The sequence below is a fragment of the Colletotrichum godetiae genome, assembly GCF_030913485.1.
Source record: "Colletotrichum godetiae strain CBS 193.32 chromosome Unknown BDP55scaffold_16, whole genome shotgun sequence".
NCBI lineage: Eukaryota > Fungi > Ascomycota > Sordariomycetes > Glomerellales > Glomerellaceae > Colletotrichum > Colletotrichum godetiae.
Genome location: NW_026851264.1, coordinates 417,082 through 440,548, shown reverse-complemented (window position 1 = coordinate 440,548; position 23,467 = coordinate 417,082). Strand labels below are relative to the sequence as shown.

The 23,467-nt window shown below is 52.2% G+C and overlaps 7 protein-coding genes across 7 annotated transcripts; 2 read left to right on the top strand and 5 right to left on the bottom strand.

Moving 5' to 3' along the window:
• Nucleotides 1–726: 726 nt before the first annotated feature.
• On the bottom strand, nt 727–2,432 carry BDP55DRAFT_660810 (uncharacterized protein). The gene is made up of 3 exons (XM_060574658.1): nt 2,031–2,432; nt 1,758–1,972; nt 727–1,701 (listed from the first exon to the last, which is right to left on the bottom strand). The coding sequence occupies exons 1-3, from the start codon at nt 2,229–2,231 to the stop codon at nt 906–908; spliced, it is 1,212 nt and encodes a 403-aa protein (XP_060430809.1). The 5' UTR covers nt 2,232–2,432; the 3' UTR covers nt 727–905.
• A 1,981-nt stretch (nt 2,433–4,413) lies between these two features.
• BDP55DRAFT_660808 (Extradiol ring-cleavage dioxygenase, class III enzyme, subunit B) lies at nt 4,414–5,678 on the bottom strand. The gene has a single exon (XM_060574657.1). The coding sequence runs from the start codon at nt 5,417–5,419 to the stop codon at nt 4,571–4,573; it is 849 nt and encodes a 282-aa protein (XP_060430808.1). The 5' UTR covers nt 5,420–5,678; the 3' UTR covers nt 4,414–4,570.
• A 300-nt stretch (nt 5,679–5,978) lies between these two features.
• Nucleotides 5,979–7,120, top strand: BDP55DRAFT_630892 (uncharacterized protein; the record flags this gene model as incomplete). The annotated part of the gene is made up of 2 exons (XM_060572219.1): nt 5,979–6,076; nt 6,133–7,120. The coding sequence occupies 2 exons, from the start codon at nt 5,979–5,981 to the stop codon at nt 7,118–7,120; spliced, it is 1,086 nt and encodes a 361-aa protein (XP_060430807.1).
• Nucleotides 7,121–7,657: 537 nt separating this feature from the next.
• On the bottom strand, nt 7,658–10,080 carry BDP55DRAFT_608417 (family 81 glycosyl hydrolase; the record flags this gene model as incomplete). Its single annotated transcript, XM_060571136.1, has 1 exon — nt 7,658–10,080. Exon 1 carries the CDS (start codon nt 10,013–10,015, stop codon nt 7,658–7,660), a length of 2,358 nt encoding a protein of 785 aa, XP_060430806.1. The 5' UTR covers nt 10,016–10,080.
• Nucleotides 10,081–11,129: 1,049 nt separating this feature from the next.
• On the bottom strand, nt 11,130–12,533 carry BDP55DRAFT_693097 (transferase family-domain-containing protein; the record flags this gene model as incomplete). Its single annotated transcript, XM_060577190.1, has 1 exon — nt 11,130–12,533. One exon carries the CDS (start codon nt 12,531–12,533, stop codon nt 11,130–11,132), a length of 1,404 nt encoding a protein of 467 aa, XP_060430805.1.
• Nucleotides 12,534–14,245: 1,712 nt separating this feature from the next.
• Nucleotides 14,246–15,789, top strand: BDP55DRAFT_608412 (uncharacterized protein; the record flags this gene model as incomplete). Its single annotated transcript, XM_060571135.1, has 4 exons — nt 14,246–14,449; nt 14,548–14,671; nt 14,717–15,143; nt 15,249–15,789. The coding sequence occupies 4 exons, from the start codon at nt 14,246–14,248 to the stop codon at nt 15,787–15,789; spliced, it is 1,296 nt and encodes a 431-aa protein (XP_060430804.1).
• Nucleotides 15,790–16,082: 293 nt separating this feature from the next.
• Nucleotides 16,083–21,552, bottom strand: BDP55DRAFT_549809 (acyl-CoA ligase; the record flags this gene model as incomplete). The annotated part of the gene is made up of 2 exons (XM_060568964.1): nt 16,083–16,863; nt 16,913–21,552. The coding sequence occupies 2 exons, from the start codon at nt 21,550–21,552 to the stop codon at nt 16,083–16,085; spliced, it is 5,421 nt and encodes a 1,806-aa protein (XP_060430803.1).
• Nucleotides 21,553–23,467: the final 1,915 nt, after the last annotated feature.

The following is a 23,467-nucleotide window of genomic DNA, read 5'->3' as shown; positions in this document are numbered from 1 at the left end:
TTGTCACGAAAACTGACATGAGAGTTCTGATCCGCACGGGATCAAAGGAGGTAGGCGCGAAACAGGGCTATAATGTGACAAACTTTCTGCCAACCAAGTCACAAGCCTAACACTTTTCACCAAGTCTTACTTGTTTTCAGCTACCCAAGTCACTCATGTTATGGAGGACACATGCACATGTATGATCTGTTTCTGTATACTCGAACTGGGACTTATTTCTTTTCTATTTGAGTTTGAGAAGAGTCATCGTGCTACGTGATCTTCGACAACTCTTTTGCTGAAGAGCTCTCAGCTGAGAGCTAGGTACTCATGGAATGGAAGTTCTCAACTACGTGCCGACTTGAATATGTGATGAGTTATCAGCGCCCTCCACGGAATCTTCCCCGAAGGCATGGAAACCAGCGCTCAACAGCCCGTCAGCGTCACCAGCACAGAAGCACATCCTATGTAGTCTGGAATTGAAGCGATTCTATCTGTACCGAAAGTTCCTTACAGATCACTTCCAAATCTCCAGGAGACTCGGGAGTTGAAGGACTGTAATCATGGAGCAGAGATATCCCAGCATCAGAACTCAGTGCTCACACGATACCTGCGGCTTTTCGAAACGCATTCAAGGGCTTAGGGTTTTGAATCAAGTATCCATGCAATCACAGTTTTTACAAAGCACTCGAACTCGCTAGGTGTTGTTATCTAGGAACCCGTCTCATTTCCGGGTTCACAAAATCCCTTAATTCCGTGGGGCCTATACGCGTGCGATCAGCCTGCGCCTACATGGAGACATCTTGACTTAGACTTTAGGGAACAAAAGACATTGGTAACTGCCTTTTCAATCATACATCTATCTTGGAAAAGCATACTATGATCATAGTCTAGCCAATTAGCATCAAAGACTCTAGTATCTTAACTCATTTATCATCAGGGTACTGGTCAACGAAATCCGTCCTTCCTTCGAGAAGCGCATCGGCATTCAGACGCACACTCCATCTTACCATATCCGTCATACTGACATCTCTGAAACCGTCACCATGATTCCCAATATCGCTCATCGCACTGTTGGGGCCAGCAGGTCGGTGATGGTGGAACAAAGCCGGCTGCGTCGTCAAGCAGTTGTGTGGTTTTCGCCCCTTAGCGCCCTCGCAAAAGAACCTCAAGAGGATGTCGTACGCATCACTGACATCCTTCAAAGCCACCTCGTGTAGGAGTTTCCTTGCTCCCCTTTGGCTAACCGCGTAGCCTAGCGTGCAGACACCCTCCTGGGCATGGTGATATGCCCGCGTGTGCTCTGGGTATGTCTCTTTCAGAGTGAACGGGATGTTGAATGTCCATAAGTTCTTCTTGGGAGCGACTGTTACGTCGTTGGAGCGAATGATGCGGGCTTTCGGTATACTCTTATTATCTCGGAAAGGGAAGTGCATTCCATAGTGGCCGATCCAAAGCAGATCCCAGTCGTCTCCGTACGGTGATGTTTTAGGTGCTACAGTAGCTGGTAGAAAATCAAAAGGAATATCCGGGACGACCTCTGGCGAGTTCTCAACTGGCCTCGGGTATGTTGGGTCCGCGTAGGCTGGAGGTCCATCAGGAAGGGGTTGAGTAAGGGTCTGAGCCGAGAGAGCAAAATCATGCAACTGTTGCCTGATTCTAATATCCCAGTCGACATCGTCTTCGAGGATGAGAGCTGAAGATAGGTTGTGACGAACGATTCTTGAGGACATGGTCAGTGGGCTGAGTGATGTGTAATTAGCTTGGAGTCGACTCACTCCTCGAGCGCAGTCATGTGGCCGCGCCAGCAGCCTATGGCGCCATCATGCAAGCGACCATGCTCGCTTGTCTTTGGTATCGCTTTATCCGCAACGGTGTTGCCAGGCACACCGTCAACAAAGTTGATGTCAATCTCACTCAGCGCGGCCTGAAGTATCATGCTATCTCTGCGGTCTGTTCGGCTTGGAAGGCCGACGACGTAAATCTTTTCAAACTACAGGCATATCAGCGTGAGATTGTGGTTCTTCCCATCAGCCTTGAGGAGGGCTCACGCCTAATGTGCTGTTTTGGATCGCGCCTATCAAACCTGCTGATGAGGCTTTGGGACCTCTGCCTCCCGGCCGAATAATGTGGTCAGGAAATGGATTATGCAGGACTAATACAACCGTGACAAAGATTGCTGCGACGATGCACAGGTCCCTCTTGGAGGTCGGCCTGATAGGTAGAAAGTGCATCCTGCTCGTTTTGTGCATTAGGAAAGGAGAAGCAAAGCGCCAGAAATTTGCGAATGAGAGTATTAAAGACAACAACAAGCGGAGTGAATCTTTCGGGGGACGAGTCTTATGAAAGAAAGAGGACAATCAGCTGGCAAGCCAACCCGTATCGGACTGTATGGTGGGTTGTCTAATCAAATATCTCGGCCGGCGGCGGGATAGGCGGGAGGGGGCACAATGCAATTTTCAGCCACCCCCCAACAGCAATACCAGCATCCACCTGGTTGCTTACTGACTGGTAGGATGAACAGCTTCAGAAAGGGCAGAATATCTCCCTCCAACTTTACGGTGTATGCTCTCAGCCCTGCAAACAGGCAACTTTGTTCCAGGTGTTCATCGCACTTCTAGACCCGAGGTAGCAGATCTTGGGATGAGAGAAGAAAGGGAGACAGTTAAGAAAACGCTCAAAGCTGATTTACCTTTCAAAAAGGGCTTGGTGTTGGTTGGGATTTTAGATGCACAATCCATCACAGTACCTTGGCAATACGAGACGGTTGGTTAGTAATTTGTTCCGCAGTCCGCGCTGAGTCCTCAATGACGGCGGCATGAAAGCGGGCGGTAAGAAATTGGGCGGCAACTTTTACCGCGTTAGACAGGACCTTTTTGGACATCCTTGACTGGCAGAACGCCACATTTCAGGGTCAGGGGTAAACCCTGTTTTGGCCGAGAGCAAACATTGATATCATTGAGGCACCGCCATGCTCTCTTGGTAACTGAAGAGACTGATAGCTAAATCCTATAGATACCAAAGCCTTTACTTCGGGCCTTGTGTTTCTTGTAGTTAAGGCGATGTTTCCAGATACTCTGGCATTCGTTGTTCCAAGTATTTTCTTGATGATCTACGCCAATGCAGTAAAAGACTTCACTGAGCGGCAAAATTGAAGAGCGATTAGTCACTGGCGGGCTACCGTACCCAGCCATGCCGGCCTGAAGCAGGCCCTCGAGAAATTGGCCCGGAAAGCTTCGCGATTTCGAGGGCGAGGCAGGGACAATGTGGCAGGCTGATTGTTGGAAGTCGAGAATCCAGTAGACAACTGTTGAAAGCATGACAAGGGTTTCGAACACGCCAGTGGGCCTCCGAACCACAGTGTCGGGTCGGGCGTAGCATCCGTTGGCAACGGCCAGCCTTTGGTCTAAGTCTGATAATAGTCGAGTCAACGCCGCTTCGACTTGACAATTGCGCAACAACAAACAGTTCTCCAAAATGCTCTTCGCAGTCCTGCTATCGCTTTCTCTTTCCCCTTGCCTCTATGCCCAGTTCTTCAGCCCCGTTCAGAAGAGAGAAATATGGAGGATTGGAGAAACAAAGAATATCTCTTACAACACAAAGTTCAAAAACTACACAATAGCACTTTGGCAACAATCCCTGATTGGCGAGTCCGCAGACGTTGGTGACATTTTATTCTCAATCCGTAAGTTAAGGGAAGACATTAAGTTTTGCAAGCCTTGCTAATAGAAAATCCAGAGGATGGCTCAGGTCCCGTTAAAAGACTTGGACAGTCGCGGCGGACAATTTAGAGTTGGGCTCGTCGAATGTCTTCTTTCTCTGGCTATTCGAAGGAGATCCTTCTCATCAGGGGAGCTTCGCTTTTCAACAAATGTCCTCGGCGTATTTCAACATCACCGACGAGCCGGATATTCTCTCAGCGACCCTATTGTCGTTAATAGCCACGACTATGATAACAACGCCATCCGAACTTCCAACAAGTACCTAAGCCCTTCCATCTATACCTACAACAGAAACCTCGACCCAACAAACCAATGACAGTGGAGGGTAGACCGTGTCTTCTGGCACACCTACTGCCAGTGCCAGCCAGAGTAGCATAGCTGAGCCTTCTGGACTTCTGGTGGCGGCGGCGGCGGTGGTGGTCTGCCCGTCGGAGTGCAGGCTGGAATCGGAGTTGGTGTTGGAGTCATCAGGATCACTTGCGTGGTTTGCGCCATCACATAGTTTAGGTTTCTCAAGCGACATCAGAAGGCTCTTGACAACTTGCAGGAGATGGCATTATCACAGCCCCCTGCGTACAACCGCGACTCAGTAAGGTTACAGCCGGCGGTTGTTGAGGCGCCCCAATCACCGGCGAGATCAAACGGCTTCTACATCAGTTCGAAACCTGTTGAGATTGGTTGAAGGAAGTCTTGGGCAGCCGCTCTCTCACGTGGGGACTCTGGAAGTAACACCTTAATTGTATTCCCTGGCGAGGCAAGCTACTTGGCTCCGTATGAAGGTATGAAAAGTACATAGCCATGGTTGTCCAAGAACCAGAGCTAAGGCACCCGCTGCCAATCAGTCACCTTTGTCCACCCCTCACCATTTTTTACCACTCGTAGAAGCTCATGGGTACGCCATGGGATAGGAGCTTGAGGATTTGCTGCCCAGCAGTGTCTCCCCCGCTGCCAGCTGCGACGAGAAACGGCCAAAAGTGTTCAGCCTCAGCTTTCACATGAGACACATAGCTCGACGGGGTTTCCCGCCAGCGCTTAAGAGCCTCCTCTCGAGTGCTTGCGTCAGAGATTGCCGCCGTGGACTTGAGATAGTCCTCAAACTCTTCGGCCCCAGAAGGAAGCTCGCCAGCCCCTTGGAACACGTCCTGTATGGTCAGGAAGTCATGATATGACCCACCGCTTCCCATGATAGCGTACCCGAAGTCTCGGAAGTACTCCAAGGCGCGGCCAAGGCGCAGGTTCTTGTCTGTGGCTTCCTCCTCGTTTTTCCCAGTCAGAACAGACACCTGGACAACCGGTATGTCTGCGTTTGGTCGCATGATCTTGAGCGGGACAAAGACACCGTGATCCAGGCCTCGTTTATAATCTAGAACCGGCTGAAACCCGCAGTCCAAAAGGCGCTTTTTGATTTCCGTGGCTAATGCTGCGTTTCCCAGGATAGGGTATTTGGTCTCGTAGGCCTCGGGTGGCACGAGGGCTTGGGCTGCGGCTACAGTCCCGTAGTCGAAGTAGAGACCAGGGTCCTCAAGGGCAGTGATTTCGGGCTCGTTGGATTCCCAATGAGCTGAAAGGAGGATAATTCCTTTGACGCCATCGAGCCTGCTGCCCAGTTTGGCGACTTGCTGCCGAAAATTCTCCAAGTCTGGGTGGATGAGCGGGAGGGGGCCTGCTCCATGGCTGATGAACAGGGATGGGGCGCGTTGTGTCTCTGGAACTGCCATGATGATAGAAGAGAGGTGTTTCTGATGATTTTTATAGATCTGCAAGCAATGAATATAGTTCTGGTCCTTCCTCGACTATTTTGGCACAAGGTAAATGAAGGGATAACTGGGTTATTTATGGCGTTGGCCCCAAGATCTATCAAAGTCCGTCGGCGAGCCACAAAAATTGTTACCAATGGTTTGAATAGTAGACACAAGTATCCATCACGAGAGGAACGGCCTCTGATGGCAAGTGCATGTGGTCTCGGGCTGAATATTGCAACCCCTTGAAGGAACATCGTAGCATTGCTGGCACCAGACTTCACTTGTCCGACACTACTCCGGCGGGTTGGTCCGGTCTTGGCTCTGCCAGTGGCGGGTCAGCGGCGGACTAGCGGCGGACTAGCGGCGGACTAGCGGCGGACTAGCTCAATGGTCAAACCGGAACAGTTTGTCAGCAGCTTGACTCTTCAGGAACCACCCGCAGTATGAAGTCTTCTGCGGGTTGCTCCGGAACTTTACTTGGATCGCTCCATTGTGTCGATTGTTCAGATAACTTTGATCACATACTAAATACAGCATGTCAACAGGTAGTTTGGCTCCGAACGCTTGCCAATTGTGCTCGACAAAGAAGAAGGGTTGCGATCGGCTACTGCCGGCTTGTAGTCGGTGCATCGAGTAAGTAGGAGGGGCGTGTAGTCTTACAAGGAGCTAACAGTACTGATGCCGCATAGTCACAATAGCATATGTCACTACGGCTCTTCTCAAAAGGAGGGAAATCAGAGTTCTTCTTCTCTACTAGGACCGATTCTAGCAGCACGCCAAGACTATGACTACTTGCTCACAGCACACCTTTTCGCCACGCTCAAAGTCCTCGGCCTCGAAATAGAGGTAGTGGTGGATGGATACTTAAGGTCGATCCACGAATGGATTCCAATCATCCACCCAGTCAGCTTGAGTAAACAAGCAGCCTCATTGCAGAGCAGACCGTCTGCCGAGCTCGCTTGTCTGCTCTTACACCTTTTACTCATCACCCCGGTGATCCCCTCTGCTTCGGCGCCATACAACGAACCTCTTTTACCATCGCTCTATGATGATTGTAGATCATCATTCTTACTATTACAGACACGTTCCAGAGGCCATCTACAGATCATTCAGTCAGGCCTACTGCTCTCTATCTACGAGCAGGGTCGAGGCCTCGTGTCCGACGCGTACGCCACACTGGCAATATGTGCCAGTCTTGGCTATATCAATAACCTGCACCAGTTCTTGGATTCGGCTACAGTGCTCAACGAAGAGAAAATGCGCGTATGGTGGGCCATCTACTTTCTCGATAGACTTGATTCCTATTCTACCGGGAATTCTGAACGAGCACCACTCGTTCGCGATGCTCGAATCGGTACGATGCTTCCCAGAGAGGATGAGATGTGGAGTAAAGGCCTCGATCTAGGCGGCTCGTTTCAACTGCTTGCCTTTTCTGCGGACGATGCTCAGACCGGCGGGGTCTTCTCCAGCGAAATACAAGCGTTTTATGCGCTGCAAAGTGTTATGCAGCTTACAAGAGATCCTTCTGTGGAACTGGAGACACTCCTTGACCATGGATCGTGGAAGCTCGACATGCTGGTGCAGAAGAGAATTCGAGAAACCCTGACCATAACTTGGAAACGACTGGAGCACCAGTACACCGTGGTTACCGTCTATCTCTTGCAGGTAACCCCCTAGTAATCCTACGTCAAGGATCAACAGCTGATATTGAGAAGGGCACTGATAAAGCTCCACGAGAAGAGGCTGACATGCACGGACGGTGGAGAGCTTCCTTTCTTCGTAAAAGAATCGTCCATTGCAGCTCTTGAAATGGCTCTTACCATTGCTCATGATCTGATGCGTATGGAGAAGACTGTGGACATCCTCAAACTCGACAGAATGCCTCTCACTGCAGTCATCTTGTATAAAATGGTCGGATTAGCGGCAATCCTACTCAGCAAATACTATGGTCGTGATACCGAGACTTTATTACGTGAGGTGATACAAATGCTCTCGGAACGCATTTCAAGAAGGTGGAAAATTGCTCGTGGGTTTACAGATCTTGCTCCTTGGGCTGCAGCATTTATACGTGAACATGCGACTGACTCTTCTAGTTCAAATCGCTTCTCAACTCCGCGAAGCCCTTCCTCTGGGAAAAGATATAGGCATGGCTTCGGAGATCTAGCTCTTGCGTACTCCGACTATCACCACGAAGCAAGTATCTGAGATCTCTCTTTAGACCGCTCCGCTCGTTGAGTTCAAAGTCGAGTTAGATCCCAGGCTGCCTCCCAACGCCGCCGTGTAAGCGAGGTTCCAAGTCAAGCTCACCCCGTCGAGGTAGGGGCTGCTAGGGGTTTGCTTCTTCATGAACTCGTAACTCTCAACCGCACCAGCCATATCCGCAATCGCGAGGTTCGCGTACACATGGCCCGCGAAACCACCGCTAGTGAGAGACCCCGACTTGTTGCCAGCAAAGTACTGATCCCATTCCTCACGCACGAAGGAAGCCTTACGTACATATGCGCTGCTCGGCACAATTGGAAGCATGTGAATGCCCTGAATATAGGCGATCTCGTCGCCAAAGTACGTCGTGTGGTTGATCTTCCTGTCCCAGAGAATGCCCGTGGCGCGGTTGCCGATGAAGTTAGGCGGTTGCACATCGTTATCGCTTGCCATGAGGAAGTACGATTGAAGACTGCGCGCCGTCACCGCAAGTTGAAGATTGCCTCGGGCCTCGAGCTTGGCGTCACCAATAACTTTGCCCCACATCTTGATCGCGTACGTCGAGAAGGCATCCTCGGCCGAGGACTCTTGATCTTTGCCGTCCGGCGCCTCTAGGACGCCTCTGGCCCAGCTGTGGCCGTGAAACCAGTCGAAATTTCGTGAGAAAGGAAAGAAAGGGTCTTCAGTCGATGGGTTGGACCAGTCGCGGATCAAATTGTTGACCCAAATCTTGTTTAGGCCATCGTTCTTTGTCAACCAAGATGGGTTGAAGTGCGCAATAATTGCAGCAGCATACACGTAGTAGCCGTAGTGAAAGTTGTGATCGTTGTAATATGTGTTACCAAAGTCAATCGAAGAGTCGTTGTTGCCATACGATCCCGAAGAGACCAGGCCTTTCCATACGTCGTCGTAAAATAAGGGGTTTGGCTCTTGATTGTTGACATACTTGTCAAACGCAGCCTCAAGCTTGGTGAGTGAGCTAGCCGTGAATGAAGTATCGCCGGCAATATTGTTGACAGCATAAATCGCCCTCGCGTATACTGAAAAGGCAATTCCAGCATAGTACTTGGATGTCAAGTTGGTCAGGGTCGTAATGTCCCGAGCAAGCTCGATCTTCGCTGCACTAATAATGGCTGTTTTAGCGTCTTCTGAAACCATTGCCGCTGAGCCCGCGGATCCTACTGATCCGAGACGAGGTGACCACGGATCGAAGCCAATGTCCGTTGGAAGGTCATGTTCCACCATGGTGAACTCGTCCGCAAGCGTAGCTGTGGCAATCCCCTTGGTCGTACTGGCCAGTGTGATATTCGTGAGACCCCTGGCTGTCTTTGTGTCAAATGACTTGACATGATGCGGTAAAGCAAACATGAGAAGTGATTGTTGCTTTATCCCCTTCTTTTCCCACGCCAGGGTGTAGGTTCCAGTCTTGCCAGACACAGAGCCCGAGAGTGTGGCGCCAACCGGGTATGCCCCAGCGGCCTTGCTGAAGACGTCGATGCCGGCTCTGCCTGCTGGATTCTTGGCTACTTGAACAGTTCCAGTGAACTGTTTTGGACCCAAAATGGTTCCTTTATCGGTCATTCGAAGAGTTGGTCTCTCAGACGTGATAGTTGGATTAAGGTAGATCAACCAGTTCGACCCATCGCCCAACCGAGCATTCCACCCATATACTGTGGCCCCAAGGCCATGAGGACTCAAGCGAAGGTCGGTGATGTTATAGAATTGCTTTTGAGACTGGATGAGAACGGTGGCGTCGTTATAAATGCCTGTGACGAACGCCATCCCCTGAACTACGGGAAATGAGACAAGCGCTTTGGCGCCTTTTCTCGTTGCAAGGTTGACATTGGCGGAGAACGCTGTCAATGAGTCCGTAGTCAAAACCGTTCCATTCTGCAGCTCTCGCGCCGAAAGGGCAATAGACTGATCAAAGAATGGATCCTCGAAAGATTGAACGGGCTCTCCAGGCCCGTAGATGAAGTCGCGCCGATCCGTATGAGAAATTGACAGCCCATGGCCCTGCTTGACGGTATCGTTGGACCACCAGACCGAGTAAGGGTGAGTCCACGTCGCATTATCTTGGTTGTTTGCGAAGAAGTTCGCGTAGAACTTGTTGGTTTGGATGGGGCTGTCTTTGTTATCGACTCCGACAGGCTTCTGGGGATGATCTGCTCTTGATGGGACTAGAATTGGCCGGTCGTGGGAGATTTTCACAAAAACGTTGTCTGATCCTCGCCTCGCTGCTTCTTCGTCTGCTCTTGGGCTATGTATGACTGAGCGTCTCAATTCCCCGTGGCTATGAAATCCATGATGCCGGTGGGAGTCAACGCCTTCGAGCAGGAGGAGGACTGCAACGAGGGTTTCGCTGAACATTGTTACAAAAGAGTGACGATAACGAGTGACTTGAAAGGCCCCTAGACGAGGCTACGCAGCGATTGATGAAGATGATCCGTGAAGGCCCCCAGAAGACAATTTTGGAGATCCATCTCAACTGTAATATCTGGCTCGGGGGGCGGGAGCCGATGGGTATTGTCCGTTGAGGGGCTATCAGGGGGTTTTAGGTTTACTACCATCAACAGCTTTATGCGGCACTAATTTCGAACCCCGGTGAACTCAAATCTGAGTTTATATCCATGTCTTACCTGTGTCCTCTCATCCACTCGAATCGCAATGCTTCGTTTTACTTCAGACGACAAACGTCAAACGTTAGTAATCCATCCGATTCGTCGATTATAGAAGATTTTCATCAGTCAGATTACTACAGCAAAATATTGCTCAGAGTTCTTCACCTGGTGCACACATGTCAGCCAGGTAAGGGTTGGGAGAGCTGACTCGGACGAGTCTCAATGAGCCCTTTAAGCTGGATTTTGGCACAGATATGGCTCATCAGATCCATGCAACTGCCCAATGCTTTTCTCTTTCCGTTTTGAAATTTTTTTAGTAGGTCTCAACTCAGAGTTTGGTCAAAGTCTGTGGTTCACGATAGTAGACTGGAAAGCCTCTTATGAGCCTGGGAAGTCTGGTACGTGGGATGATGGGGATCAATGTGTCATGAATTGAGGGAATTAACAATACTCATGTCAGAATGAGTGACAGCATACTACAATGGAAAACGAGGTCAAGTATACGCCTTTCCTACTCGCTGTATCATCAGGAAAAAGGTAGCGAAGAATTCAAAACTGAGAGGCTCCATTCATGAAGTCATCATCTAGTCGTTGATAAGTGTTACTACTACATGAAAACTTTGCGTTTCTTTGGATTCGATGATGAGAAGTTCCAGACTTAGCTTAAGTCTGGTACAGGTCTAATCCGAAACAAGTGCATATTGGACGAGATAATTGAAGGTCATAGGAAGAACAGCACATCGTATGATAGATACATGCAATGAAAATAACACAGTCACATTATTAGTCAAGCTAAAGGTAGTTGTCACAATCCGTCACGTAACTCATTTGTACCCCCAATTGACACCACTCACAAATTCCGTTCACCTCGTCTCTGCATACTTCATCCAGAGGGGTTCATGCAACAACCTATCCAAGCAGTCCTTCTCAACTCCCACCAGGATCTCCATTCCACCGTCCGGCAGAATAGGCATAACGACCTGCAAACCGTTGATCACACCAACATGCGGCGCGCGGACAGCCTGGATCGTGTCGCCGAGAACCTGCCCCCACTGCACATCGTAAAGCGAGAAGTTGACCCACGATGTCTGAATGCAATTGTTCCCAGGCACATCCAAGAGAGCGGTGGGGATAATGCGGTTCACATCCTCCACAGTGTCAATGAGCGTAGCCACGTCATCGACAAACTGGTTATCCGCGCGGATCAACGCCTGCCTGACGAGGATTGCCAGGTCAGCCAGGGATGCCGAACCGAGCATCTTGCGAATGGGCACCGAGGCCGCCACGTAACCCAGGAAGCAGCCCATGGTTTCCGGGTGTACCGGTGGGTCAGTACGCAGGCGGGCGTCGACGGCGATATTGAAGACTGAGACCGGGTCTCCCTCAAGGGTCTCGAGAGGCGACTGCACCGCCATGACGGTACGCCAGAGCAGTGCCGAGAGCGCGTCGTTGGTGGAGACCCATCTCTGTTTCGTGGGTTCCGTAGCGTTTTCTGGGGAAGCTTCGGCCTTGAGTCTGGCAAGGGCACCGGGCGAGAAGTAAAAGATTTGGCCGCGGTGGTCTTCGGAGAGGATCTTTGGTGGCATGCTCTCTGGCGTGAAGGGGATGATGGTGTACTCGGGGTGGTCTTCCGCGCGGCCCGGGTTCTTGCCGGTCGGGCTCATGATGCGTTGCCGGTCTCTGAGGAAAGCTTCATCGAGCTTGAAAGGATCTGTGATTTGAAGGCCTTGGGCCCTGCGGCACTCCTCTGCCCAGATCTTGGTCCAGATCAGGAACGTCTTCCCGTCTCCGAACATGTGAAAGATACACCAGGATAGAATCAGGCCTCCCTGAATGAAATTGGCTTGAGGAAGGGACACGGGCAGCCTTTCATCCGGAGTTGCCCATACCGAGCGCCGGCAGATTGTGTTGGCGTCAAAGGAAGCCACTGGGAAGTTCTTGGACTTGAGTTCCTTGTACGTCATGGGGAAAGCGCCGGGAGCTCGAAGATCCTTGACGGTGATGCCTTCGATGTCTCCATGACGCAGTCTCTGAAGCTTCAAGATACCAGCTTGCTTGGCGTCTGGGTTCGGGACAGCTTCACATCCCAAAACAGCGATACGCTGTTGCGCAGCTTCATACCCTGCGCGGAGGATAGATGCGGCTTGCTCATGGTTATAGTCTTCGGGAAGCTGGAAAGGGAAGACATATCGAAGGTAGCCCTTGGGTCCGATACGCTCGAGGGGCGTGAGATCCGGGATCTCCGTGAAGCCTGATAAGGAACCCATAGTTGTTGACGTGCTAGAAGTTTATGCAGAAGTCCTGAGCTGAGAAGGGCATTGGGATAGCAAAGGCACAAGAATGGCGGGTGTAATTATATCAAAGCCTTGTAGTCCATCGCTGTGCCTTTGTCCGGACGCTCCAGACCATCCTGCAACGAATGCCAGCCACGCCGCACCCGTACATTTAAATCAGGTCATAACATATCGCAATCCTCCACTACAGAAGGCAATGACTCCAGGGGACCTGCATGAAGACACTCTTTTCAGAGACTTGGTACCAAAGAGTGGAACTTGTCGAAGTCCTTTTCCCTGCCTCAACGGGATGAGATACACCGTCAACCACGTTTTGCCTTTTGTGATCCCGGTTCCAACAAAAACCAGGATGGACTTCCTTCATCCCACATAGAGCAGGAGCCACAAGAACGGAGAAGGCACAGCTTTCATTGAATCATCTCGAGCCGAAAATGCAAAACTCGAAAGTATTTCGCGGAATTGCATGGCTCTCGGTCAACATAGACAATTGAACACATTTTGTACTTGAAGATGTCAATAGACTACGCCCCAGCAACAGACCTACCAATCTAGACATGTTCGTCATATGTGATTCCTCGCAGGAGACAGAAGTGGACCGCGAAGAGGAAGCCGCATGTGATATTTTAATCCTTGCATTGCGGGACTCGTACCCCTTGTTCCCCGAGACAAGGCAGTCAGACGGGCCGTTGGTGAAGAACGGCAGGATCAGCGGCTCCACGACGTTGCAATCTTCAGACTTAGGCCATCTTCCTCTTTCCGAAATACTCGTCCCATCGCGTTCTCGAGTCGCCATTTTACGCTTTGAAACAAACATGTCTTTCTGACGACGAGGATACTCTGTCACATCCAAGGCTTGCTGGGCACTTCATCAAGAAGGCAATCGAGTAGTGTTGATTGCCAGAAGTCTGGGCATCACTCTCGTTCTAGCCAGCTCATCATTTCCCCCTCATTACACTCTCGTTCCTGCATGCGTGGGACGCGCACCAACGAACATGGAGTATCAAGACTCCAGGGGAATTATGGACACAATAACCTCCCCCCAACATAGAGCTGCCCCGTCTGTGCATATAATCCTTGAACGGAAGAAATCAGAAATGATCCACATTGTCGCCCTTTGGGGCCTTTGGCGAGACCGCAACTGGAATCATCACGCCATGCGGAACTCCGGGCCTGCCTACCCAGCACCAACAGCATTTTGAACCCTGTCCCTCTCTTGACAAGCAAACCAGACGGAAGAGACTGGCACAACTGGGCACCAACAGCTTTTCCAGGCCCTTTCTTCGTTTCTCTTGAGCCCCAACATATAGGCTCTTTCTGGCAAGACCGTTGGAAAACCCGAGCAGCGTGCCTGTCGATGCGAATGCAACAGTGCACGGAAGCATCACGGTGGAGATTATATGTAGCCAACTGCGAATGCCACGGGTTTACCTGGGTCGAAAGTACATACGACTCCTCCAACATGCATCATATTTACTTTTCTTCGCGCGCCCTAGGCACTAGACTGTGCCGCAATGATTCTTCGACCCAATTTTGAGATCCTATGAAGAAAAAACCACTCTGAGGATCTCATAGGAAAAGATGTCACCCAAAGAAACTGAAAGCTCCTCGTAGTCCTTCATGTGGTGGTGTTCCGGTTTCCCTTCCCGCTTCACACCACCGCCACCACAGCCATCTGGTCGTCGATAATGGAACTTGATCCCAATATCGTCGCCATATTCGGTCCTCCTCCAGACGACCTCGACATTTCAGAAAGCAGCGTCACTCGCAACAATGCCGCCGTCATAATCCTCGCCGTACTGGCGTCCGTCGCTGTGGTACTACGGCTGATGGCGAGGTTTCTCCAAGGACATAGTCTGAAAGCAGATGATTGGGCAATTCTTGCCTCACTTGTGAGTAACAACGTTAGCAGACCATTGTCTCATTGCAACTTCGACGGACAATACTCTCTTCTCCTTCATGGGATAGTGTTAACGATATCTCGTCACAGCTCCTCGTTGGTGCCACAGTCGGCTTAAGCATCGCAGGCGGAGCCTACGGCGCAGGAAATCACGTCTGGTCATTCACACCTCTAAACCTAACGCAAGTCTTCAAGGTAACTTCCCCTTCCCCCTGTTCCTTGACGCTATTCCCATCATCATAGAAGGAGGTGACCATAGCTTCAAACGTCATAATAACCCCCAAACCACAGATCCTCTACGCCTACACCTTCATCTACGGCACAGCTTGTGCCGCCACCAAAATCTCTATCCTCCTCTTCTACCAACGCATCTTCCTCCTCTCCACCGCCTCCTCCCCGTCCTTCAAAATCTCCCTGACCTTGGGCTACGTCCTCTCCATCGCCTACCCCATCATCATCTGGGCCACCATGGCCAACGCGTGCAGCCCAATATCATTTTACTGGAACCAGTTCGTGGGCGAACAGGGGAAATGCATCGACATCAACACTTTCTATCTGGCGCTCGCCATCATCAATATGGTCAACGACGTCATCGTCCTCTTAATTCCCATCCCGCAGATTCTAAAGTTGCAAATGTCGGGACGGAAGAAGGCTGCAGTTTGTAGTATCATGTTGCTAGGAAGTTTGTAAGTCAAACCCCTTGTCTCCCCTTACTTTCGCTACCCCCTATTTCCAATAGCAATCATTATCGATACGCATACACGACATCCATACTAACTGAACCCCCCCAGCGTCTGCGTAGCAAGCATAGTCCGAATAACCTACCTCTCAACCTTCTCCCACGCCCTCGACATCACATGGCAAATGGGCCCCGTCTTCATCTGGTCCGCAATCGAACCCTCCATCGCAATCGTCTCCGCCTGCCTCCCGCACCTGGCACCCCTCCGCCGTCTCGTCCACCACAAAATCTCTTCTTCCCTTGGACGTTCCTCCAGCGGCGGAGGCGGTGCTGGTGGCGGCCCTTCCTCCAACAGCGTACCATGGAGATCCAAATCGGGCACCGGTGGAGGAAAGAACAGCGGCTCGCAAAAGGGGTCGGGCGCCATGTTCACATATGGCGGGTCGAGGTTTAACTTTGGCGGTGGGGGGGATGGGAAGATGAAGTTGGGTGGGGATTCGGATGATGAGATTGGACTTACGAATCGTATTACGGCTGGATCTAGTGGTGTCAAGAATTTGTCTGCTGGGTCCGGGTCGGAGGAGAACATCAATGGGGGGTCGATCATTGTTCAGTCGAGCTTCATCCAGGAGAGCATGAGAAATTCGCGATAATTAGAGTAGATAGATCATTGGAACGAGAAGATGCCCGTAAAATCACATACAAAGCAACGTAAAAGTGAATAATAATGAATTAACAATGATCTTTTCTCGAGGTTCGAGTGAGTATGCACAGGGGAATCCTCTATCCAAATACTACCTCCTATGCCGCAAAGACCAGTGCATTCATGAGTCCAAGACGCCCAAAGACGCCCACAGCTAATGTCTCCCAAGACCCGTGTGCTTGCAAAAAGAAGGAAAAATAATCAACATGATAGAGAAAAAATCTTGTTTGAAAGACCGCCCCCTTAATGCTGCTGGCCCTGTTTTCTCTCCAGGTCGTTGGCGAGGTTCATGTGCATGAGGGCCTGGGCCGTCCAGTCCTCGTCGCCCTGGCCACCGCCGCCTTGTTGATTCTTCCACAAATCCATGCTCTCTCGGCCGTCAACTCCGGGGAGGTGGATCGTCGGCGGGGTCTGTCCCGGTTTGGCACCTACAGGCGGGGGACCGCCGTCTTCGCGACCAAACGAATCAAAATCTGGTAAGACGTAGCCGTGGCCCGACGGCGCGTTCGCTTGCTGTGCGAATGCAGGGCCCTCGTCACCGGGCATCTCTGCAATGCCGTCTTGGCTCTGTTGGGGAAGAGCTGCCATCTGTCCGACCTGATGCTCAAACTCTTCCTGCTCCAGAATTTGCGGTGCATGTTCGACGTTGCGCAGGCTTGAAGAGCCAGGCGCCAGGCCGCTCATTGTCATGCTCCTCTGGCTACTGACAGAGGCCCTATGAGGGTCGGGTCCATCTGCGCCAGGGTCACCACCAATAATGCTGTTGGGGTCCATGTCTCGAATGGCGAATTGTGCCAGGGTACGCATCTTACGGGTGACCCAGCCGGCCAAGATCTTGCCGCGCTGTTTCTCGCCGAGACGCGATCGTGGGAAGTCGCCCTTGTTAACGAATGCGACGATATCGACAATGATCTGGTGTTCGTTGAGAATCGCGTTGACAATGACTGGCACAACAGAACCGAGGTACGCCTTTCGAGTAATCTCGGCCAGTAGAACGACAAGACCACCGGCTTGGAAGACGGCGCTACGTGTTGTTAGCATAATAACAGTACTGATGGGAACCGCCAACTTACCATCCACCAGTTACGATGTTGCGGTGGCACCGTTCCACAGAAGCCTCGATGTCCATGGGGAAGTGGCTGAGGCCATTGATCTCAAACGTCTCTCCAATGTTGCCGAGAACGAACAAGACCTGCATATCCACCTGTGCGCCTCCAGGGCCGATAGGCCTGCTGACGTTATGCAAGAAACCCAAGTCGCCCGTACGAACGTACTGGATGCTGGGGTCACCATCTACGGTGCGGCCATCGAATCTCTCGGCGTCAAACACATCCTTTGAGCCATAGAAAGCCTTGACACAAGCCTCCGAGTCGACCCAAATCTCTCCGTACTCGCCATCGTGGCAGAGTAGTCGGCTCTCGGGATTCACAATAGCGATTTGTGTAGACACAGGCACCATACCGGAGTCCTGGAGCAGAAGCGCTTTAGGATCCTGCTCGGGATCTACGGGGTAGATCAGACCGCGGCGTAGTGCCTTTGTGTCCAGCCAGAGTTCAATAGGCTCGATGCACATGTAAGACCTCGACGCGACCATGGGGTTGAGCACGTGGGAGTAGACAGTGTTGATGGCGGTTCGGTCGAGGCCAGTAGCCGCGAAATGAAGCCGTACCTTCTGGAACACGTCCACTCGTGGCCTGCTCTCGGCCGAGATCATCATGTTCTTGAGCTCGTGGAGCGTGAATCCCTTGCCCTGCATCGTGGCCATGGCGTGATCCAACATTTGTGGCGTCGCATAGGTGTCCTTGATCTTGTATCTAGAAAGAGTCACAAACAGCGACATTGGGTTTTGCGCAAACTCGACTGGCGAGAGGAGATATGTGGGGGTGCCGATATAGATGCCCATCAAGCATGAGTGAATGAAACCCAGACCAGTGGTGCTACGCACACATCCCAGCACGGGGCGGGAACTCGTCATTTGGCAAGTCTCCTTCTGGACCTTGCACATGCCAAGGATGGTGTCGTGTTCAAGCTGAACCGCGATACGGCGCTGGTCGGGCGTCCAGTAGGTCCAGATAATTACAGGGTATCCAGGCTGGATCCAGGCAGGCTGCATGGTGATGCCATTATCCCGCAGACCACTGCTTTGCTTTGGCGGCTTGGTGGTGTTGAAGTAATTCGGCACACCAATCTTGAGAATTGAAGCGGCTTGCTTGACGTGGTTGGAAACCAGCTTCAGCTTGACCAAGTGATCAACTTCGTGATTGACCAGGATAGCCTTGACACGGAAGTCGGCGACAACATGCAAGAATGCAGGCACGTCCTCGTTAAGGCGGTTCTGATCCAGAGGAGCCAACGGAATGACGACCGCGCCCAGGTTGATACAGGCATGAACGGCGTAGACAAACTCCTCCGAGTGCGTGTACATCAGAATCAGGTGGTCGCCGGGGCGAACCTTGACCTTGTTCTTCAAATACAGGGCCACGGCCGCAACCTTGGTATCGAACTTCTTCCAAGTCACGCCCTTGCCTTCTCTGCCACGACCATCAATGGTGCAGTATGCCAGTTCCTCGGGCTGACGGGCAACGCGCCATTGAATCAGGTCAGTGATGCAAGAGAAGTTGTTCAGCGGCGTTGAGGTGCGATCGTCAATGACAACTTCTCTCCGGTCGATACCCGAGTATTGCTTGTCGGATGACATGAGAATCCCAGCACGCGAATCAGATGAAATGGGAGACCAAATGCCTCCGATGGGATCAACTCCGATGGGGAGGTTGAGTACCGCGTGCTCAACACCAAACTTGACATGAACACAGGGCAGGTTGCCCAAGTCAAATTCTCTTCTGCAAAGCATATTCCCGATGTCCCTACGTCCATTCTTGACTACTCTGGGCAGAGAGTTTGGTGCTGTGATCATGACACAGTAGAGCCTCAAGTGGTGTTCTTGCATCAATACATCCATACATCTCTCTGCGAGGGAGTCGAGCAGTGCAGTATCGAGTTGCCTGGGCGGCCCGCCTGAAGTCAGAGGCGCTGTGGAGGCAGCTGGTGATTCCAAGACAACAATGGGTAGATGCTCCTCGTTGACAAACACGTCAAACGCAGAGCAATCGTAGATCTTGGGCACATTCTTGACGATGCTGACGACGAGATGTTGAACAAAGAAGTACCGGTACTCCGCTACTTCGGTGCCATGCTCGACCCATTCGACTTTTTGACGAATGCGATCTTCGTAAAGGCCAAGAACAAATAGCTTGCCTTCGATGACCGTGCCCAGCAGACCGGTTCTCAAGAACTCGGGTTCTACAACAGTGGGTGTTGGTTCGCCGGGATCAAACTTGTAAGGTCGAGCGTGGAATATTTGCTCCGTGTGTTTTGGCAGAGCCCAAAAGCCTCCTGATAGTGATGGCGAGTCCACCCAGATTTCTCCGACAGAATGTGGTGATGCCAACAAGCCGGTTTCCGGATCGACGACCGCGAGGGTGGCATCGGGTATAGGGTATCCAAAAGCACCAATGCGAACAGTGCCCTGTTCGGTAGCAGCTCGTTTTCGCGCTTCGTCTCCGATTGCTACGACCACAACTTCATTCGTCTTCAACGCTTCTCTGTCGAGGAGCACCTCACTCAGTTCGTTCTTAGCGCGCTGCTCTGTGGTGGTGGTGCCGCCGCCTCCCAAGAGACTGCCGAAGCCATTTGAGGGTGCAAGCTTCACCTCTTCCTTCTCTTCCTCGTCGGAGTCAATGTCGGACCCCATGTCCAGCTTCAATGGGCAGCCCATCCGCTCTTCGCCTCCTAGCCAGTCGCGAATACTGATCACCATGCCACCATGCTCAGGCAGGCACAACATTGGCGCGACTACCTCGCGAGCTCGCGGGTTTCGCAGTGGCCTCAGCCATCTATCTGCCAGTACTTCGTGGAATTCACCGTCAACCGTGAGGGTATCGATTAAACACAGTTTGACTGTCTGGAAGTTGGGCTCCATGCCCTTTTTGAAATTTCGTGTCGTCATGGGATCTGACTGGTAGTTGTAGGCGGCACGCTTCAGACCGGGGTAGTCGGCAATCATGAGTGTGGCCTTGTACTTCGTGATGAGATGAGCGTAGAGCCCCGGTACTTCGACGGCCTTGTTCTCAACCCACACCGTTGTGTGACCACCGTAAACGGTGAGAAGGACACCCAGAATCATGCCTATACCCTGTCGAGGATCCAGGTATGAGAGAAGCGTCTCGCTGGTTGCTCCAGCACCGATGAGCCGGCCGTTCTTATCGCGCAAGGTTCGACTAAAGGTATCACCAGGCCCGTTTCCTGGCACTGTCGTAACGACGGCACTCAAACAAGCCATCTGGTGCATGACTGTCCTATGACTCAGGACCACGCCTCGCAGATCACCCGTGGGCGCCCGCGAGAACTCAATATATGCCAAGTCTGGAACCGTCAAAGGCGGGACGTCGTCTTTGCGCTTGGGATGGAAACTGCCAAACTCGTTTGTCTTCCACCATTCTACACCCTTGGGCCAATTAAGCTTCTGTGTTGTTATGTCACGCTGGAAGGCCTTGAGGTTGTTGTCGGTCGTGAGCGCCAAATGCGCCTGCGTCGATGTGAGGATCAGGTTTAGCTTCTGATAGTCTTGCAAGTCATTGATCGGCACGGCGACGACGCCAGCAATGAAGCAACCGAGCAGAGCAATGGCAAAGTCAATGACTTCAGTGTCGCGGTAAATCAGGGCAACGCGATCGCCGCGATACAGCGAGCTCTTGTCCCGAATGACCTGTGCTACCTTCTCAGCTCTTGACGCAAGTTTGTCCCACGTGATGGAGGCAATTTCTTTGCCCTTGCTGTCCAGCACCCAGTACGCGGGCAGCTTTGCCATCGTCTTTCCCCTGTGTCTCAAGACTGCGGCGATATTATCGAACTTGGACATGGGGGTATTGCTGTCGTGCGGGTCGGAAATCGCAAATGGAAGGTCGCGGGGCTCCAGTGGCATCTGGTACTCGAGCACTTCTGGCGGGGGCAAGTCGTTTGCTGTGAGCATAGGCGGCGCCATGGCGGCCGTTGGCGAGAAAGCCTCTCCAGACGAGTATCTGTGTCCTCCGCCGTATTCTTCTTGGCCATTCTGGTCGTAACCCTGTTGATCATAACCCTGGCCTTGCTCGAAGTTCTGTCCGCCAGTGAAGCCAGAGAAGTAGCCAGTCGAGTCGAGCATCGTGCCCGTCCGGCTATCGTATGGGTTCTGCCCGTGCTGGTCCATGTAGTGTCCTTGCTGGTCGGGATTAAAGGCGTAATCGGTCGAGACCATAGTGCCAGATCGAGTCGGCGGCTCGTTAGCAGCGCCGAGGAAGAGTGAATCGCGCTGCTTCATGTTCGGGCGTTGTTCGGCGAGGGGGCCGCCAGGTCGGAGGAGACCGGCAGGGTTCATGTCGGGGGAGGTATAGCCAGCTCCGGGTGATTGGTACCCAGGCGATGCGTAACCACCAGAGCCATGACCGGAGCCGTGGCCGGAGCCGTGGCCAGAACCATGGCCGCCAAATGGAGACTGTGGGCGGTAGGAGCCGGGAGAGGTCGGGCTTGTGGGATCGGAGTCTCTACCGCCGAGCGCGGCGAGAGCTGCTGCGCGGTGACCATCGCTCGAAGGGTGTCCGGGGTGATCTGGGTCATGTATGCCCAAGCCGCCTCGGGGTTTGGCAATAGCGGGAGCGCCGGCAGATCCAGGGCCCATGTATATGGAAAAGAGTTGCGTTCGTCGCTTCTGGTATCTGCGGGGAGAGGGAATGGGTTAGCCGCTGTCGCGCGGTTCGAAGTAAACGGGGAAGGGGAATGTCATGATGGAGGGGTCAGCGCCAACCCTTTCTCTGTAATGTCGCCTTCCTATAGCCACGATAATGCGTCAGTCAGTGCGACAAAAGGAACGACGAGTACTTCAGTCAAGGATGCGGGTGCTCGGGCACGATGCGCGCATGCGCAAGGCCGCGCAAGGCCCGTCATCTTGAGGTGGAAGTAAAGTTGTGCGATTCCAGACGGTGCCAACAGAACGGGGACTGGAGGGTTGCAAACATACCTCCAACTCCTTTTCCAGCTCCTCGAGCTTGTCCTGCAATTCAGGATCTAATTGTGCAGCCATAACGGGCGAAAACAATGCTGGTGACTATGCACAATGGAAGCGCAGGATACAGCAGCGACAAGACAAAAAGGAAGGGGAGAGAATAGGGTCTAGAATGCAGAATGGGCCGAGACCCCCGGGGTTAAGGGGATTGTGGAGAGAGGGGAGAGGGGTGGGAGGTTCCGTTGGTCGAGAGTTTAAAGGAGGGACGATCGCAAGATGTCGATGTCTCTGTGTGTCTGGTCGGATCCCCTCATCCAGTCTTGTCCAGGTATTGTCTCGTCTTGTCTTGGTGATAGCAGCAGCAAGTCTGTAGAAGTGGTGCTGGTATCCTCCACTAAGTCAAAGAAAAGTCTCGTGACGTAGGTCGGACCAGGACAGCAAGAAAATGCGGTCGCTTTGCCTGGTTGGGTCAAGGATGGAGGCCAGGCAAGGTTTGGTCGAGTTTGTTAAGATTAAAGAGGCTGGCGGGCTGGCAGTTGGGGTGGGCGGGAGAGGAAGCCCGAGAGGAAAGGCGGCGGCGAGTGCTCAGTGCTACTTTGAAGGTACCTTTCCACCCACCTTCCCACCTTCCTTGACCTTGGGACGACTCAGGGAGTCCAGGGTTCCGGGCGGGAACACGGGGAATTTGGTAGTGCGGCCACGGGCGCCTACTTTACTGTGTACTGAGGTGTGAGAATCGGGTTGTGGTAAATGATTATCGGTGCAGCATGTACTTCGTATTTCTTCCAAGTTTAGAACAAGGGGGGGGGGGGGGGGGGGGGGGGGGGGGATCTACCCCGAGAATCCCAAGAATGGCCAAGGAGAACCGTCTATCATAGTGGCCGTTAATCTCTGAGTGTGTGTGTTTGTGTGTGTGTGTGTGTCCAAATATTTAGCATTCATCTAGCCAGCGAAAGAGAAGAGAATCATGCCGAGAGACGCGCATCAACAAGTTCATCCTGGCGGAGCCGACAGCGGGTGTCAACTCATGAATTAGCATCGAGATCCCGGAATCACAACCCAAACTGACTTTCAGCCTTTTCAGGTACCCGCAAGGCAAATTTCACACTCACTCTACCATCCTGTTTCTCACTCTCACTCTCACCCTTAATCCCCATCCTCACTCTCACTCCCACCTTCACACCATCAGTCTTTAAACGCACAGGCTGGCGGCGGGTGGATACGATGAGAGCATCGAGACCTACATCGAACCCCAGGCTTGGGATTAATACCTGAAATAAGAAAACGGCAGTCAAACATATCGTCATCGACGCCCAGCATCGCCCAGCATTATAACCTAGGCCTAGCACCGTTGACAAGGACCCCGGGATGTGGCCGCTTAGGAAACCCCGAAATCAGGAATTCGGCCCCAGGACGCTTGACGGAGGCATACCCAAACGGGAACAGAATCCCCAACTGCCATGCTCTCCCCTGGGCCCTTGCTCCCCATTCGAGCATCACCCCTCTTTGGTCTTCGCTTTCGAGGGAATCGAGGATTCGAGGCAAGTTTCCACCTGTTGGGTATTGATCTTCACGTACCATTGCGGAATGG